The following is a 25576-nucleotide window of genomic DNA, read 5'->3' as shown; positions in this document are numbered from 1 at the left end:
CGTGCGTTTGACTCTCGCGGCGGCTTGGCGGACGGCCGAGGAGAGAGATACGCACAACACAAACAGAGTAAAAACGAATTGCGCTCACGGGCACACGCGCACAGTCGGCGGCGTTACGGGTGCGGTGCGCGAGAGAGGGAGCGTCTCCCCGGGGCCGGATGCCGGCTGGGCGGACGGGAGGAAATCGTCTGTGCGTCGCGCGAAAGGATTCCTTTGTTCGCGGTCGAATAATGGCAGTTATCTGCCGTCGGGTCCGTTAGCGGTTACGATATTTCCCAGCCTCTGGCCATATCTCTGCGTCATATTGGTGTAATGCCGTACTCAATACATACAGAGGTACTTACCCGCGGGCCCCGTCTAGGCCACGTAATATGGTCCAGACAGATCAGCCACCGTCCCGGCCCCGGGTGTATTTGTGCGCAATTGCACTCGTTACACTGCAGTTTAATTATTATTATTGTCATTATTATTACGATATAGAATATTATTGTATAGGTGTACAACTGTAATACTTGTCATTCGCTACGATAATAGACGAGTGGTTCATCAAATCAACTGCTCATATATACTACGGACCACTTTTGCAGGTTTTTATATTAATTACCAAATATTTATATAATTATTATCGGTCGTGAAATTACGCTATATTATTACAACCGTAAATCACCAATGAATAAAAAAAAAATTTTTTTCACCACCGCCAATTAGGAACCACTGATATAGCTAGACTTATATATGCGTATTATTATTGAACTGAATTATTGTAACCGTGACCAGAGTGAGGTTTCACTAGTACTTTAAAAAAAGAAAATAATATTAATAAAATCATTACTGGAATCAGTGGGACGCTGAACGTTGCGAGAGGTTTATTTTTAAGACCGGTTGATTTACGCGTCGGAATAAGTACGAGACTCGCGTCATTCGTTTCATTTGAAATTGAACTCATCGCTTTTTCCCATCCATTTGATTAGGTACTATAATTATACTTCCATCACATAGACGTTTTTCCAATTTTTAATTTAACATCAAACACCGTTTATACAGTTACCAATCGAATTTAAGAACAATACATTAACGTACAAATAAAAACAAAGTGCCTATACATGAAATACTAATAGTCAACCAGACATTGATCTTTAAGTTTAAACATTGTTATATTAATTAGAAAATACCTAACGATAATATTATTACTATTATTTTAATTTTTATTAATATTAATTATGTATTTTTTATTATTATTATTATAATTGTTTTAAGTGGTTGCAAATGTGAAAATACTTGTAATAAAGTGGTACTAGGACATTTTGAAGTGGCTGTTCTGTGCAACTCGTATTTACGTGAATTGTGTATATACTTAGGTAGCTCTAAGTAAATTTGTTTCTATCAATAAACACTTTTAATGGAAAATATTATTTTTTTTTTTTTTATTTGAATTGGTTTATGTATTTATTTTTATTTTAAACATAATTATATATACATATAATTTATATAATATAATATCAAAATAATTTGAGTGCCCACGGATATTGATTATTTTAGTAAATATTTATTATATATACATAATACAACGATAGATAAAATTCAAATAGTAAATTTTATAACACACATAATTATAGTAGGTAGCTAAAATGATACATATTTTGAAAGACAAACAATATTTATTTACAATATCATTTGATTTTTATAATGTTTAATAATAACTATTTTAAATTTCGGTACACTTATAAGATTATGATAAACGATATTGTCAAAATGTTCCATTCTCAAATAAAATAATTTTATCCTTGGACAAAACGGAAAAAGGACAGTTAATCTGATATGGGTTATCTGTTTTCACATGGTTTGGGGTAAAACGTGGTCCGTTTACACAAACACATGACGTCGATTAGTTGCGCAGGTTATTTATTCTTATTTATACGATATTAAAGAAACTCATGTAACACATATTAAGAGAATTTAATACATTATAATTAATCTAAAAATATTTAAATAAAGTCTGTATCGTAATTAACTATTAGTTGATGTCTGTGTGATAAGTAAATCGGATAAAATTAAAAGCAGCTTAAAGGTCGAATGGAAATAAAATTTAAAAACTTTTTAAAAGAGATTTTACTCACGAGAATATAAAATAATCTATATAGTCTTAGAATGATAAAAAAGTATAATCTAATTTTTGGGTATACTTAAAGAAAATCCATACGACAGTCTCTTTGACGATGTATTAAAGATAAAAAGAAAACGCCAAACTCATTAAAAATTAAGTTTTTAAATAATTAAATCTTTGGGTAACTGGCAAAAAAATAATTGAAGTATAACTTATCAAACGAATTTGATTTAAAGATATTATACATCAGTAATTATTGTTAATAGTATAAATTATAAGTTATGGTCAATAGTCAAAATTAAATAAAACTGTTTAATGTTTATATAATAATCGTTGTATACACATGATAAATTAAAAAATATGCAATTTGTCTTTGAAGTAAAGAATTCAAATTAAGATTGCTTTTATCTATAATAAACTTAATAACAATAATTTTTTAATTTAAAATTTATAAAAAATTAATTTATTAGTTTTGTTAAGTGAGAAGAGATGATGTAGACATTTTAGAAAATCTAGTGAATAAATCAATCAAAAAATAACATATACTTAATATCGTTGATGTGTTTAAGGTTTTGAATTTAGGTTAAGTCAATATTTTTGTATTTTCCTATATATTTTGGTGTAATATTCAAGGCACGAATTTACGGCATTTTGACAAGACCACAAGACCCTTAGCTTTACCAATAGAGTGAAAAAAAAAACACAAACACAAGACAATAGAGGTACATTTTAAACTTTTGTTAAAGTTCGTTTTTGCGGTTCACTTGAATAATATATGAAGTTTGCCGACGTGGTGGAGGGCTTGACGTGTATTATTGCCGACAATGACTGATGCCCAAGGTGCCTTATTACCTACTTGTGACACAAGCTTGTATAACAATAATAATGAGTTAGTAGACTATTCTCTTCGACACACACCTCACTCAATATATATCATATTCGTTTGGCACCACCGATATGTGATGGTTTACATTGAATGAGACAGTTTGATGTAAATATGCTTGTTATGTATTTTATGAAAGATTTTATAATAACAACAATGAAAGTAATAATATTAAAAATAACTGCAGTTTTTTCAAATCAATAAACAACAATAAACATTTATGATGGGAATAACCGGTATTAAATTTAATTTTTTTTTCTTTTATATGAGTTTGTAAATACAATTAAAATTACTTCCGAACTGAAATGATTGCTTTATATATTAAATACAAGTGAATATACTTTTATTACCATCGTTTAAGCAGTTTACATTTAAAAAACGTATTTACATATGATGTCGTTAACTAGCATTTAGGATTAAATCAATTGGGTGTATCATACCTACTATTAAAGTACACTTTTCAAAACGTCTATAGATTCACGTTTTAGAATACAAACAATCATACTTTAAGTGAACTCAAAGTACACATAATATATAACGTAGTCTAGTTAGTGGGCAAAGGATCTTTTGACGACTGATTAAAAAGCAACAAGTAGAACTATTTGTTATCTTTGTTAATTTACAACCAGCATTAGGCTGCGAGTACCGCACAACGAAATGGTTCGGTTGTGTAAACAGCAACAAAAACAACAAACAATACGATCGATCAACGCGAGCGGCCGCCCGCGCACATGGCACATGTGGGATTTAGCGTGCGCCACCACCAAGACGAAACGATATATAATCACGGAGTGAACATAAAAATAACAAATCCCTCGTTTTATGTGGAATTTCACGACGGAAATCATTACACAGGACGGTAAAAATAATAACAAATAACACACGTACACTCAGATATGAAATAACAAGGGGCACACGGGTGGGGGGAGAAGGGCTTAAAAATGTGTGGCCAAGGACGAGGGGAGCTAAGTAATAAAAGTTTTTCCCTTAAACGGATTACCGACGATGATGGATTACGCGCGGGAGGGGGGGGCTGGTGGTGGTATATATGACTGGATTCCAAAAAACAAATACAACTTGATAAATTTTACACGTTCTATACCGACACATTGGTCGAAAATCTGTCTAGCCCGATTGAACACGTCCGGAATATTTCATTGAAACTTTTTAGTGTAACGGCGATTACTGGTCGAAAAAATGTATCTAAATCGGCTAAATCTATTTGGTAACATAAAACAAGATATGATTTAAAATAGCAATAAATAAATCTAGTCATAAATTTTCTTACCTATACTGACTTTTTGTAAACCATCTATCACAAACAACTAATGTAAAAATATATCAATAAAGCTAAGTAGGTATAAAATTAATAATTTAGCTACAAAAAATAATTGCTAAATTTATAAATCACGAACATTGTTACGTTTAGATATTATATTATCGTCAAGCTTTTATTATCATAATTTCAAACAAAAAATAAGCATGCTATTATTATTTGAATAACTTCATTATTTTGCAACTAAAAGAACTTTCCTGTTTAACTTTGATATTAATTTTAGTACAGCTCGGTAAACAAAATATTATTTTGGGGGAAATCTCGTTTGATCTATAAAATGCAGGTTTTGTGATCGTAAGAAGTAGCTATAGTTCAAGGAAGTGCAAATATTTAATATCAATTTAATATTCTAAGACACTTAGATGGTTTATTATAAATAAATAAATTATGATCGAACCCCTTTTATAACAAACATAAGTAGGTAGGTATTAAATTTTAATAATGCGAATATTAAGCTGTAATTATACGTAGTATTATAGTGATCATAAATAATAATAACGAACATTCCTTTTTGTTGCTGCAGTACCGCATTTTTAGCAGTTATAATATAGATTAACTTGTGAATTTTTTAGACGTTTATTAAATGCAAATGGTTTTATTTTTCACATGGTTTGGAGGCAATGAAAAAAATCATACTTCATATTTCGTTTAAATAGGTTTTATATATTGTACACGGAACACTAGTAATAAATCGTTAACATTATCGTAAATCCTATACAAATATAATTATAGTAAATTGATTTATTTAGTCATTATCCAGCGGCACACAATATACAAAGACAAACAAACAAGTAACGAATAAATCATATAGCTTTTATACTAGCGTAACTTGTTTTTTTTTTCAAGACATAAGAATTGCAGACATTTTCATAAATGTATTTTACTTTCAATCCGTGTAAAACATTAAACGGTTAAACACAGGCGTACCTTATTCCATATTAAAATATCAAAGCGTTTATGAAATGTGTGAGACAATATTCAAGACGAATTTCAGACCTAATGCATTCGAGTTACCAGGGGATTTCCATTCAATGTTTTTTTTTTTTTTTTTACTCATATTATTATATAGTATGTATCGTAGATAGTTGACAGTTGTAAACGCAATCACAATGTTCTACTGTCAAATCCTTGCATTACACACCCTGTACATATACAATTGTATTATAGTCTTCACTACTCCATGTGCAATTCAGACAATATTATTAACGTCGATTCGATAATATATATATATTATATACAGTGTATACACGCATACGTAACCATTTCTATCTATTCATTTTTCATAAGAGCGGGTTTTAAAAATTTTAATTTATTATTACCCGGCTGAACAATAAACGCTCGGGTGGAAAAAAACTGACCTTATCGAATCGTTACGAAAGCCATAATGCTTTTCTCTGGCATTGTTAACTGTCACGGACGTCAATCAAAAAACACCGCCCCGGTCTGCGGGGCCTTTATGTTTGACACATGTTATAAACTCGACCGACAAGGCGGCGAAACGCGGTTTAGCTGACGGTTTGTTTCAATAAATCTGTCACGCGGCCTGTCAGCATCGATTTGAACTGCTATTGGATGAGTGGCGGTGTATGTATATGTATGTGTGTGCGCGAGTAAGGGGGGAGAATTAACGCATACGCGGATTTCGTCGGTGATATGGGTACATCAGGATAGGTGAGAAGACGGGGGAGAACAGCGCTAACGAAGGCTTGGAATGTCTCAAGTTATTTACCTGTGCTCTCAGTGTTATGGACGTCCGGGCAAGCTTGAAACTTGAGCATCAACCTCGAGTCTGACGTACACGAATCGGCTTTTGAAACTGGTGACCTGCAACAAACAATGAGTTTTAGTGTAACATAATAATTGTTAAAATTATCTGGCAATTCAAGCACGCCATAAAACGTAATTCGTGTGACTGCAGATTAATCGATTAATAAGTTAATAGTCTTAGGCAAGTCTATGATGAAATGTATCTAAATACAATAGTTACAAGATACATATTATGTTTCATGTGTATACAATATAATATGAGTAACTATATGATTATTTAAGAACAATATAACATATAATATTTTTTTTTTTATGTATTGGTCCGTCATTATTTTTTTTTAATAATACGTGTCAAATTTTCGCTACTATAATATTATAATTAGATTAATTTCCTTAAAAAAAAAAATCAAGTGTCAGAAAATTTGATCATATAAGTAAGTATAATATTATTTATACCTAATATGCATTGTATATTGTGTATAGAGTAAAAAAATATAATTGTTTCACACTGACGCCTTGTTACAAAACAATGATACATTTTTTTATTGAAATTTCAGCAAGTATGCTATTTTTTCGACATTTCATAACGGCTTGACTATTATAATATAACATCTTCTGTCAGATATTTTGTTTAAAACATTTTATTTAATCATGCGTCTCATAATAATAACATAATGATAAGAAATTATTAATACATTATACGAACATAACTGTTTACTTTGATAATAATATTATTAGTGAATCAAGTTCAACATATATAAATAACAATAGATTAAATTTATTTTGTATTTACCAATTATTTAAAATAATATGCTAAAAACAATAACATGAGTAGATTGAAGAAAGTATAACAACGATGAACGAAGTATATTATTTATTGGCGAACACGGTTTAAACGATGTAGGTATATCATGTACGTAATAATTAACTCTTCGTTAATTTAATAATTCAATCAATAGAAACCTTCAAATTATTTAACGATAACTTACCAAAGAGATAACAGAATAATATACAACATATTTCTAAAAAGTTTACTTACTTGCATTCGGTGTAACCACCACGGCTATATGAGAAATGAAACGGCGCTTGTAGGCCATCAAACGGGCACGGGATTGGAGTGGCATCTACCCTAAACATCGAGTAGAGTGGAGCGTCACTGGTAATCTCTCCGCACAGATCGTCGAGGCTACGTTTTTCGCATATTGCGTCTGAAACATAAAAGGAAATATTTATGAGCACAATTCTTTCGGAAACACTATGTATTGGAAACAGACAAATTGATTAAAAAATTCTTTATACGCTTGTATAGTTATTGCGTTTCTAAATCGAACGAAATGCAATACATATTTTCATGTATAAAATACATAATATGCTTAGCTCCAAACCCGCGCGTTCTCAAATTGAAAAATACGGGTCTGCGCGTCTAGATTAGAGATATGACTTTATGTAACGCTGTAATAGAGATAAATGCTAGAAAAACACTATTGAGGTTTTACACAACACAGAAAATGTTGTACAGTACAGGTATATTTTGTGTAAGTCAATTTACTAAAATCTTGATATACGATCGGTGATTTGTTTTAAAAAAATAGACATGATAAATCATCGAAATGTATAAAAATAATGATACGCATAACTGGTATACGGTAGGCATAGGTACATGCTTTAAAAATAAAATATAATTTCATAAGTCTCACACTAGTTGTTGTCGTTAATTGTTTTCATGGTTTAATAATTATGCTCGTTATCAAGTACATACGTTTAACAACGTTGTACAAGTATATATTATACTTCGAGCATTGAAATATTTACACTGCCATTATATAGGTATATAAACAACGATGTTAATAATATATTTGTCTAGCACTACATCTCACATGGTACATCTCTTTCATAATTATTAATATACAAACTACGTACTATTACAGTAGGTATACGTATATATACACGTGTATGTGTATGTGTATATTGTATTGGTACTTATGCCTTGTTCCGATTTTTATTATATGGATATGCTTTATATATACTCACTCATCGTCATCACTTAAGTCATTAGTCAGTTTATAATTTACATAATCATTTTAAATTTTATAATATATATCACTGGTTAATACTTATTTACCGCCGGCACATTCTAGTAATGCTTTTCATTCACGATTTATCGAAATAGAAAAAAAAAGGTCGTTTTATCCGGACAAGGGGCGGATAAAATACGGGGACAGTTATACACATATACGCGGGGGACCTCATATATCGATCGTAATGCAATATTGCGAGTCGGGCGACCCGAAGCACTTCCGTTAAACGTCTCGGGACACGGAACCAATATCATTATACGGTGCGTGTGTGTTGGGTGGAAACGCGATTCCGGGATCAGCCCGTTTCGTATTCATTTCCTCGTTGTGTGCAGTACGCGCGCATACGAGCTAAATTATTAACGCGCGACGATAGGGTTTCAGTCTCTACAAGGCTGTGCGCGCGTGCGTCTTATAAAATGTATATGTATAGGAGGAGCAAGCTGTGCATTGCCTAGATATGTGGGTACCGTGGCCGATCGTGTCGCAAAAGCAATTGAAGCGTATTTTTGTAAATTTATAGATTATAATATCTGCATATACGAATTATATAACTTAACTAGGTGGTAATAATATGGTGTAAAGTTAAACCATCTTTTGGGTCGATCCAAAATTGTAAAAAAAAAAAGTTATGTTTTTCAGTTTTTGTAAGTGTTCTGTTTAAACACATGTATTTTTCTATTTACAGGCATTGTAACAATAATATTTTGAATTGCGAAATATCTTCAACTATAGGTTATTCTATATTAGGGTTTTTGTTGTTAATATCAAAGCAGTTCAAAACTTGTAAAATATATTATGAAGTAGGAATTATAATAATAACAATATTAATAATAAAAATAATGTTACTTATAAAATTAATGTTTATACCTCTAATAGTATTTTATATAAATAATATATTAAATATGAATTGATAAAAAAAAAGTGTCAAACTTTTATTCACCAAAAACTGTATATAATCGATTAGACCTGAGTACAAGTTTTAACCCTATTTGATATCTGTCTTGATATATGTAATTTGCTATCTCCTACAATAATCTACGTCGGTCGGATGCATTGACGGTGGTCACAATGTGTTATACACACACACACACACACACATTTATAATATTTTACTAGGCAGGTATATAATTTAACAGTTAAGTTTCCATGCTGGTCACGATGGCCGGAAATAATAATACCTAATAACAACCACGAAAAGTCTCTGATTATTGTTATTGTGCGTGCGTATAATACAGCAGAATATGAACATACGTATATATATATATATATATGCATTATAGTAGGTACATATATAAATTATAAAGTGATGTGTATATAAGGTCTGTATTGTGAGCATGCGAAAACTCCGAGGCGCTTTCTGGATTTCAGTGATTACCGGAACACAATTAGGGTAGAGGGTGAGGAGTTTTTTTCTTTCTTACTGAAAATGAAATTTGCCACACACATGACACGAATTGACAACGCGGACCCTAGGGTGTGTGATGTTCCGAGAGGCTACGGGAGAGGCCGAGAGAAAAAAGTTTTTGGCCGCTCCACATAACCAACCAAACAGACGTAAAAATTTGATAGGAGAGTGGGAGAGGGAGTAAACACACTTCAGACAACTTTGCCTGGGTAGAACGCTAGATGTATGGAGGAAAACCATGCGTGTTACATTAAACATCACTCAAGTAAAGCGTAAAAGTTGGGTGACCGTCGTCGTAATTGTAAGTCGCTTTAAGTTAGAATTCCACAAATTCTTAAACTTATATTTTATAAGGTTTTTTTTTTTTGCCAAAGGCTGTTTAAGAAAATTAGAAAAATGTATTCACAAGGATAAAAATTGTTTTAAAGTACAATAAATATATCATTATATATAAACGTCTACAGCGTTCTTTATGAATATCAAAATAAAAAAAATATGACAGAACAAGTATAATTCCGTCATTTCGTAACTGCCATTTGGCACGTTCTCTTGCGTTTATTGACTGACTATGTGAGAAAGAACATATAAAGTTTAATCCAAATTAACATGTGGAATCAATTCTCAATTAATGTAGTAGAAAAGAAAATGGCAAGTCACTTAACAAAACAAAAAACACTGGACAGATTTTGGAAAAGTATGAAATTATGTGCAATAAAAAGTAGGTAAAATATAAACATATATTAACACAAAATATACACATGATATGTAAGTATAAAATACATTTAATATTTTATTATTTTTTTTTTTTTAATATTTGTTTTACCTGCATTAAATGAAAAAAAATATCCAGTCCCAACCATTTCCATATTACAAAGGTTTCACTGTATACTCGTGTAACCAATAACGATTATAATTACAGTAAAAATGTAAAATATAAATAATATGATTTACTTATATTAATAATAATAAAAAAAAAATACGCTTTTATTAATTATTTCAAATAATGATTTAAAAATTGTTTAAATATTATTACAATTTGTAATCATTAAGTTTTTATAAAACGATTTATATGGATAAATAAATAAATTATTATTTTGCATATTTTACACATAAATTATAATAAAAATATATCTGTACAAAACGCGAAATTTTCTTTGTTGGTTTGACTTTAAAATGCATCTCAAAATTTAAATGCTATAATAAGAGTATCATAATTTATAATTCATAAATATACATATATTTTTTTTTATGAATTTAAGCTAAAGATTATATTTTGTTAAATTACTTATATTTAAATTACCTATGTAAAATGAATAAGATGTTGGTTTAGTTGATATTATAAATAAGTTTAATATGAATAATATTATTTTGTTTTGTATAACCTTATAAATAATAATAAGATAAAAAAGGTAGTAAATTACATTATATAGAAATGTCGTATATGTATAAAATTTCCAAAAAAAAAAAAATAATGTTAAAATGCAAAATTGTATTAATAATTAAAACAATTATATTCCCAAAAAAAGGACACACCTGCTCGTGATTTGAAATTAATATATTATTAATAAAGCATAGTCTAACTTACTAATTGGTGATTTCTAAAATTCGCATACTACCTATATCTATATATTATAACATCTATAACCATTATATTGTGAATACTGTCGTTTAGTTGTATAATAGTAAATAACACGGACGACTACATAGAAATAAATACAGTTTCATTAGTTGAAATACCTAATAAAAACCGAAGAGATTAACGTTGCAGGCAATGGTTTTAGTTTAAGTATATTGGATTGTCGTTGTACAATTGAATTTCACGCGCAATGTTTTCCGGATGAGTGAAATAAATGGATAGACAGAAGAAAACCAGTGTCGCATTACAATCATCCATTAGCAAAGGACATGAACACTTTCTGGTTTTTTTAACAATGCTTTCTTTTATTATATATTCAAAATTATTTATTTAACGTGTACTTTTTTCATCTCGTTTTTAGGGTATACATCAAAATTGGACTGGCAAAAACATTCTGATTGGTACGAAATGATCAATGTATTTTCCATGGAAAACAAAATGCATTTTGTCATGCGTCAAGCATTACATGCTATGCAGTGTGCACGCCTTTTAATTCCATTTATAAGTATTAGTTACATTAGGTATTATAATTCGCAGTTATCGTAAAAACGACACGATCGCATTGGTACATGCCATGGCTATGTTTAATATATGTATTCCTAACGACGGGCTTTATTATTTAGTCACCTGAACGTTCTGTAGTAATTTTGTTTAATATTACATTGTAGGTGCATATCATCGTAGGCCAGTCATTACAAATAACACCGATATGCCATTATAGTATTAATAATTATAAACCATTGGGCCCCTTTAAATGTGCGCAAAGGTCATCGCGTAATTTATTTATTTTTTTTTTTGTTTTCAAGAATTTTTTGAAAAACTCTTTTTTTTATTATAGCGTTATTAATTCTCTTGTTCGCAGTACTTGATAAAATAGAAACACGATATTATTTATATATTATACTCAAAAGCGATGGAGAATAATCAGGTGTATTTTTCATATTAAATTACACTTGAATATAATGACATTCGGTACAATTTTCATTCTGAAGTATGGTATTATTAAAATAATATCAAAACACGAAATAAAAAAAAATATATTAAATACTATGTCTGAATGATGCAGATGGACATACGCATTATCGAGTAATAATAAATAATAATAATAAAAAATACCATAGGAGTTAACGAAAAAAAAGATTTCTCTCTCTATGTATTATATATAAATAATTCACAAGTGGACGCTACTTTTCCCCCCTTTATTGCTATTATACGGTAATTACTATTCCTTATGCTTGGGCGGATTTTCCATTAACGACCGGAAGGTAGAGAGGAAGTTTTTAGATGAAAACGTCTCCCGAGACGTAAAAATACGGGGAAAGAACTTACAGAATTCTTTACTGAAATAATAAAATTAAAAATTCATAGGTTAGATGGAAGTCATATATGTTGTTAATTTACTTTTAAGCTATACGTATATAGTTGGTAGCATTATTTTATTTATATGTATGCAAAAAAATTGTAATACCTGCAGCAGAAATAAAAAATATTTTTCGAAAAATAAAAATATTAATAATAATATGAGTATAATCCCTATTTATATAATATACCATTTACCTATATAAAACCTTATGGTCTTAATATATTTGGATGCCATACTTTTTTTTTTTTTATTTAAAACAATAAGCTCAATTTTTATTCAAATTGAAAATATACGTCAATAGTTCGAAGATGAGTAACTAAGTTTGATACAGATGGGTAGACCAATTGCATTATGCAGGACGAGAGACCAATGCGTCAGGACGAATACTATGACATACATATATTATGTATTATAATCATCGCACGTTGGACATAGCTGAGTAGATAGTTTTCAAAATCACTTAGGCACCGTTGATCATAAAATATAAAGGGCAGTAAGAGTTCATGAATATTCACACGTGTCAAGTGCTAACAATGCTAAATTGATTCAAAAAATGCCTAAATGCAAACGCAATCACGATCTGGCGGTGTAGTGGGACGGGTTGTCGTTATTGTTTATCATAGTCTGTCTGACAGAAGAATGCCTTCTGATAATAATGTATAATACATATATACCGTAGCCATCAACGCCGTATTAAACTAAACGTATTGTGCTATCATTGTGCACGTCAATTATTTAATAATAATCACGTCATAATTCATAATAATAAACAAATTAATAGAGATATACGCACACAAGTTTTAATCAAAAATAATTTTTGTTTTTACTGTATTTATAATAATATGTTTCAGTTGAAAATATCCAATGTTATGTAAAGCATGCACATATAATGCGTGTTTCAAATATTACAATAAAACAAGAACCATGATATTGGTTAATATTAGTAAAACATTATTTTTTTTATAGTTCATAGTATGTAATTGAAACTCGGAAATAAAATAAATATATTATTATTTTGTTTTAACCATCATGTTATCAGATATATAAAATTCACGAATTTAATACTTTATTTTAGCTTTAGTTAAATTAATAATGATGATTGATTAAATATAAATAATGGATGTAATAGTATAATTATATGTGTAATACACATATTGATATTGTATAGAAAAAAATAACAAGTCAGATTCTGCATTATCCGGTACCGGTCATCAGTGTGTAATAACAACTATAATTATTGTCGCATTACGTAATTTTAAATAATGGCTATCTATTTTTGTTATTTATTTATGTTAATACATTTGTGTATAATACCTAATTCTTAAGGAAATATTAACCTAAAAAAAAAAAAAAGGAAGGTAACTGCTCTGGTGTACAGTAGCATAATGTTAAGCATACATCTCCATTGAGTAATTTTACTGTATGTAGTGCAATATTGTGTTAAATTTTAATTCAATAATTTACCATGGCACAAAAAAAAATATTCTGAGAAGAAGGTTTCTCAGCCTATATTACTAAGTAATTACATACTATATGAAATATTTAAACTTCTATTATAGTAATTGATTTTACTATAAATAATTTAGTTGGTTGAATTAATTTTTTCGAAAATATTTCGTTAATAAACTTTATTGTATTATAAATAGTAAAAAATATTTATATTATGGTATAAATAGGTAATATATAAATATAAATACTTTGAAAAAGTAATTGTGCCCTACATATTATAATAATGTATACGAAAGTTTAAAATGACTACAACAATAATTATGAATTAGGAACAACAAAATAACCAAAAATGTAAATCATTTAAATTTCATCTAAATTTTAACTTAAATATATCTACAAAAATATGTTTACACACTTTTTTTTTTAATATACCTAATTCTTTATTTAGCAATCTGTTGCAATTTTAACAATACACTTAATTGATACAATAGTACAAAGCACAGATATAGTAGATTGAAGAGATCTTTTGGTGAAGATACTTTGTCAAAAATATCCACATATTTTAATGATTTTTTTATTTCTGTATAAACGCTAAGAACTGTTTACGAGGAGCCTTAAATTATGTTTTTAATCGTAATTTAATTTGTGAATATTCGTGGTTTTCTCGAATTTTGTCACAGTTTGAACTCAATAATATGTTTATAAAGCAACTTTGTATATGTATCTTTAATATTTTTAAAATGCTATAAGAAAAACCTATTAGGAACCTTCTATTTAATTTTCAAGCCTAATACAATCATTTGTGTACGCAGGCAATATCATGTTTGAAGAAATTAATTAAGCAGTGATTAATTCACAAAATTCGTGAAGCGTCTTATCAACTATAGTTACAAAATTACTTCTCCGGAGGCGGTTATAATTGGCATTCGGACTTTCACGAACCAGTATAATAAGTGAATTATTATATTATCCACGATTAGTACTTTGATGATTTTATTTTTAGAATATAAAAATTACAGTTAAAGTGATTTAAAATTACATGCAATTTAAAAAATAAAATATGCAATTTATAATATTTTAAATAAAACGCAATATTGCAGATTATGAGTTTGAAGGTAGTTTTGTTTTGTTAGTTAAATACTTATATTTTACGAAGAAGAATTAAAAACATTGTATTTTATTACGACGAATTTGTTTGTTGAAGTCAGTCTCCAGTAAAACATTTTAGTTTCATTAAATCTAAAAGTTTAATTTCTAAACGTAGAAATATGTATGAGTAGGTACACTTATAAAGTAGTAGTTTTTACCTAAAGTTCAACCAGCTTGTATAGTGATTAACTTCAGAGAAACCTATGTAGTACATTGCAAATTTCCAAACTTTAAGGTTGCTAACTTTTAGATTTGCAGATGTTAAAAGTTTTATCAGAAAGGAACTTTGTTTATGGTAGTATGTATACAAGAAGACAAGATGTGTAATAGTTATTTATTATAAGAAAACGAACGGAACGATATTTAGTGTATTGACAAATGTAAACAACTAGATAGTAAAGATAATTTATTTATAAATATATTTATTAAATTATAATTTGTTTTTCTTTAAATTATTATTATATTATAACTACTAATTGATATATGACCATATTCAATAAATACGGATACAGTCAAAAAAAAAAGATGTGAATGGCTATATCGTGATTTTGGGACCGTAAGATTGTTGGGAATCGCAGGGAATTGGACAAAAAAAAAAAAGAAAAATACTTGTACACATGCACAATTTTTGCATTATACTCGCCTATTCACTGTTACGTGTTCAAGTGGAAAACTCTATTTAACAGTGTCATTTCTTATCATGACAGGATTCCCGGTATTGAACGAATGTGTAGACGGAATTTTTTTTTTTCTGTTTTTTTTTTTTACGTTCATGAATATATTTTTATGAAGTATAGGTGACTGGAACAGAAATTTGAAATAACTTTTTCGTCAATAAGTTTTATTTTTTGTTAGATTGGAACACATATATAGAATTAGCGATGTCATTGTCATGTTGCCACGGGAAACTGTGATGGTGGTCCAGTGGGATAGGCTATTAGTTAATGGAGTCCCGAGGATTGTTGTGCAGAAGCTATTAAAGACGGGGAAAGACTTGGCAGCGAGATGAGGCGGAGTAAAGACGTGTAAGTAAGGCCCTGGGGGGCCCTAAGCCGATTTAACAGCCAAACTCTGCAATTTCTATGCTGCTGAAAGGTGCACCAAACTATGTATGCGCATATACGCGGGTTTGTGCGTGTATTAAGTCACCAAAATATTTTTCTATCAGATTTTAAACACATGAATTTAATTCAAAAATGTGACACGGATGATAGGTATTGGGTTTGAGGTGACTTTATTTAACAACCCTTCCAACTTCGCCATTAAATAAAACTATTTCACTATAAACGTATTACTGGTGCCAGGCTATTAAGCTCCCAACCATAAAACAATAATTTAGAATAATGGTTCAAGAAGAAAAATATAGTGGTAAAAAACAAGAGAGGACGAGATATGCAATATGCATGAACCAGAAACAAAATAATGTGTTTATATATACGAATTTTAGTCAATATTTTTCGTTTCAAACGAGTAATATCATACGTTGTCCAAGGTTTACAAAATACGTCGATTTTTTTACGAGGTACTTCGGGGAATTTAGGGTTTTAAGAGATTTTCTGGTTTCACGCGAATTTTCAGATGTCCGTAAGAATGTTAGGAAAAACCGATCACGTTTTCAGATAAAAATATATATATTTTCCTTCCTGAACCTACATTAAACTTTATGTACTTTTGGCTACTTCTTTTGTGAACAATGCTTATATATACATACTTATAGGAAAAAATCTTTTTTTATTAAATAAATTAGTAAAATATCAGTTATAAAAATAAATAAACTATAGATAAGATAGTTTATATAACTGAAATAAAATACTATAAAAAAAAAAAAACACTTTTCATCAATTAATATATAAATATTATATAATAAATGTATTAAAATCTAATATTATTATGTCATTAAATTTTCATTAAATAGGAAATCATATATCAATATTTGTACGTTTCAAAATATTACTAAAAAAAAACTGAATACCTAATGTTATGTATATTTTCTATAGATATTAGTTGCATCATATTAACCGAACACTTATATTTATATACGTAGTTACGAGAAATTTAATTGCAATACTCTATTTATAATAAACTTAAAATACTTGTATATATTATTAATTATATACTTTATTCTTTGCAAGTTAACATACGCATCAAACTGAGGTAATTAAATAGATTTTTATGTTAAATAAATAGGGTTATTAAAAATGATTCATCTGATTTCAAATACTTATATCTTTTTAGTTTTTAGATTTAGAGTAGCAAATGATACATTAAATAAATTAATAATATTTAAAATATTTGTAGTAATTCAATACACTAATTTTTAGCTCATCTTTAGTTAATGATAATTTAGTTGAATGTATACATATAGTATCCTTAACATATCCCCAAAATATGTAGTCATTACATGTGCATAAGATCAAGTGACCCAGGAAACAAGATGAAGAGCATCGGCAGATTCGTTTTGAATAACCATGTACAAGTATAAAATTAAAAAGTGTATCGAGGATTTCTTAAAAGAAAAAAAAATGACAAATATGAATTAAATGCTCACAGAACCAGTTTTCTCCAGTTTACTTAATTTTTATACAGATTTGTAGAATTAATTTAACCCAGTTATAAGTAATTTAACAAATAAATAATAAATAATTTATTAAATTTATTATTCATAGTTGTGAAGAATGTATGCAGTTATGTAACTATTAAAAAAAAAAATGAAAGTGTATAGATTTTGAGGAAGAAATACATAAAGAAATATATACAACTTATCATCTGTGAAACTAATTCTTAATTACATAAATCATAATAATATGATAGATACTATATATTAAATAGAAAATATTCATTAACTGTAGTGCCTTTAATTATTTTTTGCAATATACTTGTACATGAGTATTAAAATGAAAATATTTTGCAAAAATGTTCTGAAAGTAAATCAATTAAAATTAAAACAAAAAAATAAGAACGATTAATCTAAACATTATAGATTTGGAATATATAATAAGGCATACTTAAAAAAAATGAATGGGCAGTGATATGGGGGGGGGCATCGCATACTGCGGAAAGGACGAAAATGTTAATTAAAAAGTTAAACTGAAAACTAATTGTTTGTTGGTTAAATGAGTTTTTTGCACTGTACTCTGCCCTACTATTGTTGAACAACTTAAATTCAGTTAGAAAAGAAATCGATTTTGGGACAAATTAATTTTAAAGACAAAAATATTTTATGCTAAAACTCACTTTCTTTGTACTGTATCACGTTCTGGTGTTTTTCCGTGATTACCAGGCACCTTCTGCAGTCTTCGTCCCTGCAACACGAAAAAAAAACATAAAAATCAATATACATTTATACATTCATTTAACTTATTCCGCTCTTGTCTCACACAAAAGTGATTAAAAATTCCACTGACAAAAAAAAGTAATAATTCTTGATAAGTAAAACAATATTAGGCTAAATTGAATTCTCGACGCCATTATTGCCAGACCGTCAGCGGCTGTAGATGGTAACTGTGCGGAGAACAAATTTGGTTCTCCCCGTTCTCCCTTTTATGGCTAAAACTACTTTTTTCCCCGTCCGTATTGCGGTACTTAATTAAGAATTAATGAACGGTCGGCAGATCCCTCGTAAGACGTGGCCTGTCGGTTTCTGGGGGATAGACGTTTTTCTAAGGGCGTCGCCATGGAATGACTCGCCTGGGGCCCATAAAACATCTACTCCCCGACTATCCGTTGCTTCGTATACACCTGTCGATGTCGCCAAAATTTACTCTATATACGAGGACCGTCCGTCGTTTACACGCGACCAAGACCTTTTAATGAAAACACATAATATGCTTTTAACACATGGGACACAACACCCGCAGTTGTAAAGGGGATCGCAACAATTTAGAAAACTATTTGAATTTAATTTCGAATACGATCCACAACATATAAGGATTTTCATATGAAACAGCCAGGGATACAAGTGTATTATGTGGACCATTATGTTTGTTTATAATGACAACCGAAAGTTTATAAAATTAAAATTGTTCGGTGAAAAAAAAAACTGTTGCTCGTAAAATTATAAATAGCTGTAGAGTATTCTGAAATGAAATTGACACATTTATATTCTGCAGAAATGTCACGTATTTTTATTAATAAATCATTGGATCGATTTAAGAGTTATTGAATTATAAAAATATTTAAATACCAACAATAGCTTTCATGTGCTATAACATATAACACTATCGTGATATGTAATAATATACCTATATGTATTGCTTTTTAGCTTATATATAGCAAGATTATTTGATGTTACAAATGGCAAAATAAATAACGGAAACATTTTATGATTTTTATGATTAAATAATATAAACAGTGACAACACATACGCAACTAATAATACATTGCAAGCAAAACAAGTTAGATTGTACAGATTTTAGCATAGTATATCATAGTATTTTGCATCATCTACACTGCAGTCGAAAAAACAATTAGATAATGAATGATTACTTTTACTAGAGCTTAAGACCATTAATTGAGTATAGTAATAACTAATAAGTAATAATTTAAATTAATGGTTAAGTTTATAAAATGTAAAGCTCTAAAAATGCATTTAAAATAAATCCAAATAAATAGCGTCATACGATTTGAAAAATAACCGTAACGTAAAGAACAATTCTGATTTACAAAATTTAAAATGGTAAATGAAATAAATTGTGAACATAGAAGAGGTTTTAAAGTACTTACAGACAAACAATAGTACATATTTTAGTTAATATCGTGTGCCAAATATTTAGATTATGGAGTTATAAACGATTTATTACGTTTTAAAAACTAATTAAAAATTCAAGATTATTTTCTTAATTACAAACTAAATAAATTTCAAAACTAAAGAAACTCTCTTTAAATTTTTAGATTTGTATCAGGAAAAATAAAAACAGGCAAGACTTGAAAAATAAAACATTATTGTATAACCAATAAAACACTATTTTACTTAGTATCTTAAATATAATATAGACAAATGTAATTTGTATTTGCGTAGGTAGATTTACTATTAAAAAAACCTTTATAAAAACAGAACTACGATTTAATAACATTATATAGTATTTCAAGTATTTGTTTAAATATTTAGATACGAATCATTGGAACATCTTAAATAATTTATGCAAATCAAGTTGTATAGTTGACACCTGTTGGTTGTTTGAATGTAGTATTCATCAACTCTAATCTTTATAAAGCAAATTTCAATGGTAATTTTATAAAATATATAATATAATTATATTACATTTAAAACTATATAATAACAACAGATATTACAAGTACAATAATGTATATACATATATATTAGTAAGAAAATATTTTTTGCTCATATTATGGGTAAGGGAAAATTTTGAATTTAAATATGTACAAATACATATTGAAATGTCAAGAACGTATTCCCAAAATTTAAGGCGTTAATATCATGTAGTGTTTGAGCTTAGTGTTATAGGTGAAATTGTATAACTCTTAATGTCTTCTATAAATTAATAGATTTGTATTAAACATTCAAATAAACACATATTTTTAAAACATTTCATTCAATATTTGAATGAATATTTATATCACACAAGTAAACAATATTATTTTTAGATTTATTTACAGTAAATTTATGGTTGTACAACAATATAGTATATGCAATAATTCTATTAAATATAATATATAAATAAAGTCTATATATAAGTATGTTACCTATTATTTTATTAATATTAATATAAGTTATATTATTGAAACTCTATTATTTTTCTTATTTTATTTGTTGTATGAATCGACATGATATAATATTATATGAATCGACGTACACATAATAATATATAAGTGTGGACGTTTATATAAAACAGATTTTCTTTAATATTACGATGTTTGTCTTTATTTCATATTGTATTGTTTATCTTTCCGTCGTGGGAAAAATGAAGTACCTACACAAGACCGAAGAATATAACTTGTAAATAAATACATATATGTGCAGGTAATATCAATAATTTCTTCGGTGCAATAAGCGATATTTTATTCAATATGTATTTTTCAACGGGTACAGATATGATTTTTTTCTAGATTCTGAATAAATATAATAAAATAACCATTTAAAATGAATCTCCTAAGAATATTTTATTTACATTGCACAGCTATACTTGATCCGATTATATAGTATGTTTTTGCGGATTAAACTTCTCGTGTCACAACATCATACGTGAACCGAATCGCATTAAACGTTTTAATAGAACGCAGTGGCGTTTTCAGTAAATACGTATGCGCTAAAAAAAAAAAGCACCTCAGAGTCGGCACACTGCGATTGATCAGCGAGGTATAATACTACTAGATAAATCGTATGATTATAAAGGTACGATTTCTCTATAATTATTTTGTAATATGAAAATATTCCGTATTGTGATGGATTGTGTAATATCACGCGAATAAAGGACGAATTAAATTTGTTCAACAGTAATATTAAGCATAGGATAGGTGCTCAATAATATACAAAAAAAATTATTTTTTTATTGTTTAAAATGTGTTTTATAAATTAGAAATAATCGAAATCAGTAGAATACTAAATTACCCGACTAAACCCTATCGTGTGCTATTGGAGTCATACACAATTTGGTCGATCATTATTTATAAAATTGTATATCATACACATACGCTGTATGATAATCCCGATGACACGTCAGTAAATCCTTTAAACATTCGGTGCATTTTTGATTTTATATTTTAACGAAAGCTGACGGCGAGCGGTACTACAAGCTACATATCTGTATCCATGGCTCTGAAAAACTGCGATTATTTTAGCAGAGGTTTAAATCCGTCCCGTGTGGACACTGACAACACTTTATTACGAAACTGACTATACCAATAATTTTTATTATTCCCGGGGGCTTTGGTGGGAGCCGCTGCAAACATTTGGCCCCTCTGCAGTAGGAACACATATATAATAATATACAATAATATTATATTTACGTGCAAATCGAAAAGCATATAAAAACATTTATATATTTAACTTTTACGGTTTTTTTCTTGTTGATATCAACCGTTTGTAAAAAATAAAAGTCCATTTAATTCTGCATTTTTTTTTTTCAATCGACAATATCGTAAATCAGTAAGGTGGTCGACCGGTTTAAAATAAAAACAGTGTACACACGTGTACGCGCCTCCACTACCACTCCTATATAAATACGTAACTCGTATTACTACACCGGTATAATACAACGACAAACCTGGTGTCGTTTTTATCCAAGAGTCGCATTCAATGCATATATATATATATATATATCAAACCCACCACGGTCCGACGTAAAGCGCTGGACAGTTTCCAACGGCGACCGATGGCCTGCAATGGCGGCAAGGTTAATTTATCACCATTTACACACACGCGCTCACACAAAGTGTATCCATTGCACCGATCGATCGGAAAAAGCTTTAGAGCTGACGAAAGCTTTCTCCGTACATATGTGTGTGTATATATATATATAGTGAAATATATCTACACCGATTACGACGACTATGTACCCCGCCCAGCGCACAATGGGTACTAGCAACGTGATAGCGGCCACGGAGAAATGCGATGAGGGCGGATGAACGATTTTAGACTATTTCTGTTTGACGTTATGTGTTGCGTATATACGACTACGGTACCACGGCGAGAGCGGGGAGGGTGGGAGAGCGATGAGTCGGGGAACGCAGTATGGCAAAATAGGATGATATAGGACTGCGGGACGGAGAGAATATAGGCGGAGGAATACCCGACAGTGGTTTTTACCAGAGATCTCAATCCCGAAACGTAAAGACAAATGACAGACAGTTACGGACGACAACGTCGTCTTTCCAAAGTTCGAAACAAACTGAGAAGAAAAAATACACGAATAAAAATGGCTGTTGGGTCATTCTTATTCCGTGACACAGCCTCCACCCATCTGGAAAGGGTAAGCAAAAAATACTCCTCTAAAATCCATTATTTGCGGTACTCTGCAGGATATTTTTTATCGGTGCTCGATGTATTCGAGTCGAAAGCCCACCGGGGTGGATGACTTTGTATCCACCTGTTGTGGGATGATTCGTGTATACCTCTTCAAACTTTTCCGACAAACTTAAACACTTGACAACCAAACACATTATAAGTCACAGGAAAATGAAATCGAATAAATGACTGCAGGCTATAGAAAATAAAAAATATATATTATGTGCTCGCAGATTTATATACGTGCAAGCAAAGCATTGCTTGTTCAACAATGTTCAACAACTATTAATAGGAATTAAAAAAAATAAAATAGATTGGCATTTAAATTATAATATATTTTGTAGGACAATATTTTAAATAAACAATGAAATGTTCAGTAGAATGAGTAGGAACAATAGGTTTACTTCTACGCTTATATTATAATAATTGTATATAATACGAGCGACTTAATATTTTTATTTTGTACAATAATGTATTTTATTTAAATGTAATGTGGTATATACCCACACAAGAGTTGTATTTTATTTGTTATTAAAATTTAGAACAATACTATATGAATATATAGATTACAATAATATATTTTTTTTTATTATTTTGACTATTTATTTTTCAGGTTTTTTAAGATAAATTTAAAACTAGTGTCATAGTAGTAGCTAAACAATAATATAGTATCCTAGGATCAGTAGTTTTTCTCTATATTGTTGTATTTAAAACAAAAAGAATATATATATAATTGTACTAAAAACAACCTCATTGAAAAATTTAAGTAATTACTGTTTTCATTTATTCATATTTAAAGAAGTATGTTTCACACGTTTTGTGTTACACACAACATAATGAAAATTTCAGTTAGCTAGACGTTTTCTTATTAATTTAACGTTTCAGTTATAACATTCAATGTCTAAAAGTCAAGACTCTTGGGAAATTAAGTTACATTTCCAGAAAATAAAAGCTTACAAAATTGAAATTTTATAATAATAATTTTCAGAAATTCAAGATTAAAAATGAATAGTGCAGTATAGAATATTCTATGTTTGTAACAGGACTTTGATTGACAGAAACACCACAAAATTTTAATATAATAAATATTGCAAATTAATATATTTTAAGTATCAAACAGTTTTTTTGGGGGTAGGTATTTGTTACTATTATAGTTTCACGTGATAATACATTATACTAAATTATTAAGTTAATATTGGGAAGGCAAAAAAAACACAGTGCCGGTATAACTGTATATACACTGTTCTCAAAGAATAATAGGTACCTTTATTTTTTCTTCAAACATATATTTATAAATAATCATATTGGTAAAGGCAAACATGAGTTTTCTGTATAATATGTAAACCATATTTTTACATTTTTGGCTTTAACCTTCTTTATAATAACATATTTTTAACCGCTATCCCCAAACGTATCTAATTAATTTAATGGACATTTCCCCTCTTAAACTCCTCCCATTCCATTCTTGTATATTATCCTTGAAACGTATAATATACATATTATACTATATATACACTTATGTACGCATAAAACACTAGGGACAAACACAATAATGATATTGCGCGGCTGTACAAACACATAATATTAGGGTTAGGGGACAAATGCGATATTTTTGATATTAATATTGTCGACCCGGACAGGAACAGTGTACGCGTGGCTCCTATATTTTTATTTTTTCCCCCAACTATTATTTTTTTTACCGTTATATATAACGTTTCGTGCCAGGCAGCATTTCCCAGTGTATTAAACGGGGAAAACCTACACGGGTTATCATTACTGAATTCAGAAGAACATCACGCGAGAAGAGACAAATGGAGTGGTACTCCCGGGACCATTCCCACGTTTAATCACTAGGAATAATAATGAAGTAAACACGAATACTAGCTAGTAGGGCGCACGGAATGCCCAAGATTTATGACGGCTATGTTCGCTAAAACGTACTGTAGAAAATGGTAAGCGTGGTTCAACAAAACCACAAGATCGAGTTTTGGATATTGAGTAACAAATATCAAACATTATCAAAACTATGTCTAATAATTAAATCACAGTGACTTACTTGAAAAACAAAATATACAAATAAATAATATATTTTTTTTTTTAATTTTAGAACTTTTAGTAGCAACATAAATAAAATTAATTGTATAAATAGTGTTGTAAATTGCAGTTAAATTATAATTTAAATATATATGGTATACAGTATACGCAAATTTTTGTTGTATAGGATATTATGTTGTAGGATAAAATTAATGATTAATTAATGATAAATTTACTAGAAATTATTAATAACATTGTACAGTGGTAGACAATGTTGAATAATATATAATTTAATTTAATAATAAGAATAAGAATTTAAACAATAAGCTAGATTATACGTTATTGTATTAGTTTTTATGATTATTGTTTATAATAATAATCATTAATACAATTAATGATTATTTGACAC

At 29.1% G+C, this 25576-nt stretch overlaps 1 protein-coding gene across 2 annotated transcripts in view; it reads right to left on the bottom strand.

Moving 5' to 3' along the window:
- LOC132928300 (uncharacterized) overlaps positions 1-25576 on the bottom strand; it is a 149223-nt gene that overhangs the window by 41496 nt on the left and 82151 nt on the right. For both annotated transcript variants that reach the window (XM_060992870.1, XM_060992869.1), the window contains exons 4-6: positions 18405-18472; positions 7130-7298; positions 6053-6147 (exon numbers count right to left, since the gene is read on the bottom strand). In XM_060992870.1, coding sequence (XP_060848853.1) covers positions 6053-6147; positions 7130-7298; positions 18405-18472 — 332 coding nt within the window. The remainder of the gene's footprint in view (positions 1-6052; positions 6148-7129; positions 7299-18404; positions 18473-25576) is intronic.

This window comes from Rhopalosiphum padi, chromosome 4 (assembly GCF_020882245.1).
Source record: "Rhopalosiphum padi isolate XX-2018 chromosome 4, ASM2088224v1, whole genome shotgun sequence".
Taxonomy (NCBI): domain Eukaryota; kingdom Metazoa; phylum Arthropoda; class Insecta; order Hemiptera; family Aphididae; genus Rhopalosiphum; species Rhopalosiphum padi.
This window is presented reverse-complemented; position numbering and strand designations above follow the sequence as displayed.